Source organism: Octopus bimaculoides, chromosome 26 (genome assembly GCF_001194135.2).
Source record: "Octopus bimaculoides isolate UCB-OBI-ISO-001 chromosome 26, ASM119413v2, whole genome shotgun sequence".
Taxonomy (NCBI): Eukaryota; Metazoa; Mollusca; class Cephalopoda; order Octopoda; family Octopodidae; genus Octopus; species Octopus bimaculoides.
In genome coordinates this window covers 12,690,141-12,693,498 of record NC_069006.1, presented here as the reverse complement: position 1 = coordinate 12,693,498, position 3,358 = coordinate 12,690,141, and the positions used below count along the sequence as shown (strand labels likewise).

The following is a 3,358-nucleotide window of genomic DNA, read 5'->3' as shown; positions in this document are numbered from 1 at the left end:
TATATATACTCACACATTCTAATACTGAGATTACCCTGACTACTCAGAGTTTTACGAATGTTTACTGAACAGCAACAGTTATTTGTAAAACTGACAAGTAACAGTGTAGTCTCAGCGTGTGTGTGTGTGTGTGTGTGTGTTACTCCTACTACTGCATTCAGCTTTTTACTTCTTTATAATCTCAAACATACACACATATATATATACATATCATTCACACGTACATAACATGTCTGTGTGTATATATGTATAAACAAGTATATAATAAGTGTGTGCATGTATATACACACACACACACACAGATATACAACAGAGCTCCTAGCAGTTTTGACAGTCCCGCATTGTTACATCACCAGAGCTGAATCTGTTTCCCACTCCCATAGCATACCACTGGTATGGTGTTGTTCAGATGTTTGCAGAGATAGGACACAATTAATATAAAGCAGTGAAGGAGAGGAGGAAGGTATTTCAAAGAAATCATAATGTCCACGTTGCCTGGCAACCAAGCTACCACTCAAAGACCTTCATTTTGTGACTATTATTCAAGCATACCACATATATTATACATTATATAATACAACCTTCCTTTATATAAGATGCTAAAGCATAATTGCTCATAGGTAGTTGTGTATTTATTGCTAGGTCAGCCCCAACGGTCCCAGGTTTTCTTTTACAAATATAATGCATCTAGAGCTAAAATTACTTAACATAGGCACAGACATGGTTGTGTGGTTAAATTTGCTTTTCAACCATGAGGTTTCAAGTTCAGTCCCACTGTTTGGCACTTTGGGCAAGTGTTTTCTACTACAGCTTCAGACTGACCAAAGCCTTATGAGTGCACGTCCCTCACCTTTTCCGCATCTCCTAGAATAAAGAGGATCTACCCGTCAGGCTCTGTAGTTATGCAAGATGCATAGCAACCTCACTAGTGCAGGTGGCACAAGAAGAAAAAAAAAGCACCTAGTACATGCTGTAGAATGGTTGGCATTAGGTAAGGTATCCAGCCGAAGCAGACACTGGAGCATAATGCAGTCCTTGGAGCAATTGAATCCTATCAAACTGTCTAGCACATGTCAGCATGAACTTGAAATGATGATCGTGAGGTGTGTGTGTGTTGTGTGTGCATGCATATGTACCCTTGTGTTGACATCATATATTGGTTGTAAACAAGCATCACTGTTACACACACATACACAAAATGCATAAGAGCGTCACCATCATGCAAGTGATGTCATTTGTTTCCACCCCTCCATGAAAACATAACAAGCCATGAGGAAATATTACCTTGATTGGTTTGGTGACAGGAAGGGCAGCCAGCCATAGAGAATCTACCTCAACAAATCTCACCTGACCCATGCAAGCATGAAAAAGTGGATATCAAGATGATGACGATGATGATTTTTCCCTATTTAAATCAGTAGGGTATGATTTGAAACAGATTTGGCTGCTGTTTCTAGCAGGTTGTGAGAGTCCACAGAGGCTCTTTTGTTGGGTGGATAGAAACTCACTGCAGACAGCTAAATTATTGACGTACAGCCCAACTGTTTTAATGACATATTCGGAGAGGAGTAGAATCTATGACTAGCCTTCCAATTGTTTTTACAGGGATTTAGTGACTGATAGGAAGAAAGAAGGGACATGTTCTCAAGTTAGGGACCTGGTCTGACTGATTACTAAAAAATAATTAGTTTCACTTACTTTCTTCATTCTGGAGATGATATGCTAAGACTCCGTCTTCGTGTTCAGACCACTTCTGACAAACTGCAATAGTAATAAAAATAACAACGATGATAATGATAACAACAACAATATTGGTTTCAAATTTTGGCACAAGGCCAGCAATTTCTGGGAGGGATAAGTTGATTACATCGACCCCAGTGTTCAGCTGGTACTTATTTTATCAACCCCAAAAGGATGGAAGGCAAAGTTGACCTTGGCAGAATTTGAACTCTGACGTAGGAAATACTGCTATGTATTTTGTCTGTCTTACTAATAATTCTGCCAGCTCACTAGCTTAATGATAATGGTTTCCTATTTAATAATAATCCTTTCTATTATAGGCACAAGGTCAGAAATTTGGGGGAAGGGGATAGTTAATGACATCGACCCCAGTGTTTCACTGGTACTTAATTTATCAACCTTGAAAGGATGAAAGGCAAAGTTGACCTCAGCAGAATTTGACCTCAGAGCATAAAGACGGCATACTAATGATTCTGCTAGCTTGGCGCTTTTCCTATTTAATAATAATAATAATTACAAATAAGAATAATTGCAATAAGGATTACTTTTATTTGCAACAGGGGAATCATATGAAGGGTCATTACAAGGACAGTTTACAATTTGTGTGGGAGGTTTACTTAAAGGATGAGGAGAAAGAAAGAGAAAAGAAAATGGGATCAGAGAATACATAATATACAAAACACATGAGTACATTTAGGATGCAGTCCTGATACCACCCACCAGGACCAATTAGGGAACCCCACAGATCCAGGACCACCCTGACCACCAAGGATCAAGCCCTCACCAAACTGTTGATCTCCAATTCACAGGTGCATACTTAAAACAGGACCATTTACCACAGACATTTTTGCCACATTCACTGCGAAAGAGCACTTGGCTCTCCATTCACTCCTTCCTTTCATCTTATCAATACCTAAAGGATAAAATGGTTGGCCTTGGTATGATTTGAAATTAGAACCTAGGGAGCCAGAAGAAATGCTGCTAAGCATTTTGTCTGACGTGCTAATGAATTTGCTAATTCAAAACCTTAAATAAGAACTAATAATCCTTCCTACAATAGGAACAAGGCCAGAAATGTTAGGGGACAGGGCTTGTTGAACTGCAACTGAAAAAAAGGTTGTGGAGCACTGATCTTGACCACTGCTTTTCAGCCATTTTTCATCTATGGATCACTTTGATTCCTGTCTTATTTTACTGGATACTCAAGAGCCATTTGAAGTTTAAAAAAAAACAAAACATTTTTGTAATTAAATATTATTAAGAATTGCATTAAAAAAAAACATTTTTGTAATTAAATATTATTAGGAATTGCATAAAAAAAAAATGATAGATTTATTACTCTTTTACGCTTTTACTTGTTTCAGTCATTTGACTGTGGCCATGCTGGAGCACCACCTTTTTTAGTCGAGCGAATCAACCCCAGGACTTATTCTTTGTAAGCCTAGTACTTATTCTATCGGTCTCTTTTTGCCGAACCGCTAAGTTACGGGGATGTAAACACACCAGCATCGGTTGTCAAGCGATGTTGGGGGGACAAACACAGACACAGACACACACACACATATATATATATATATATATACATATATATATATATATATATATATATATATATATA

General features: G+C 37.9%; 1 protein-coding gene across 3 annotated transcripts in view; it reads right to left on the bottom strand.

Annotated features, from left to right (window-relative positions):
* The window catches only part of LOC106880530 (uncharacterized), a 164,572-nt gene that overhangs the window by 51,483 nt on the left and 109,731 nt on the right, over positions 1-3,358 (bottom strand). For all 3 annotated transcript variants that reach the window (XM_014930507.2, XM_014930506.2, XM_014930508.2), the window contains exon 2: positions 1,699-1,761. In XM_014930507.2, the coding sequence (XP_014785993.1) occupies positions 1,699-1,761 (63 nt within the window). The remainder of the gene's footprint in view (positions 1-1,698; positions 1,762-3,358) is intronic.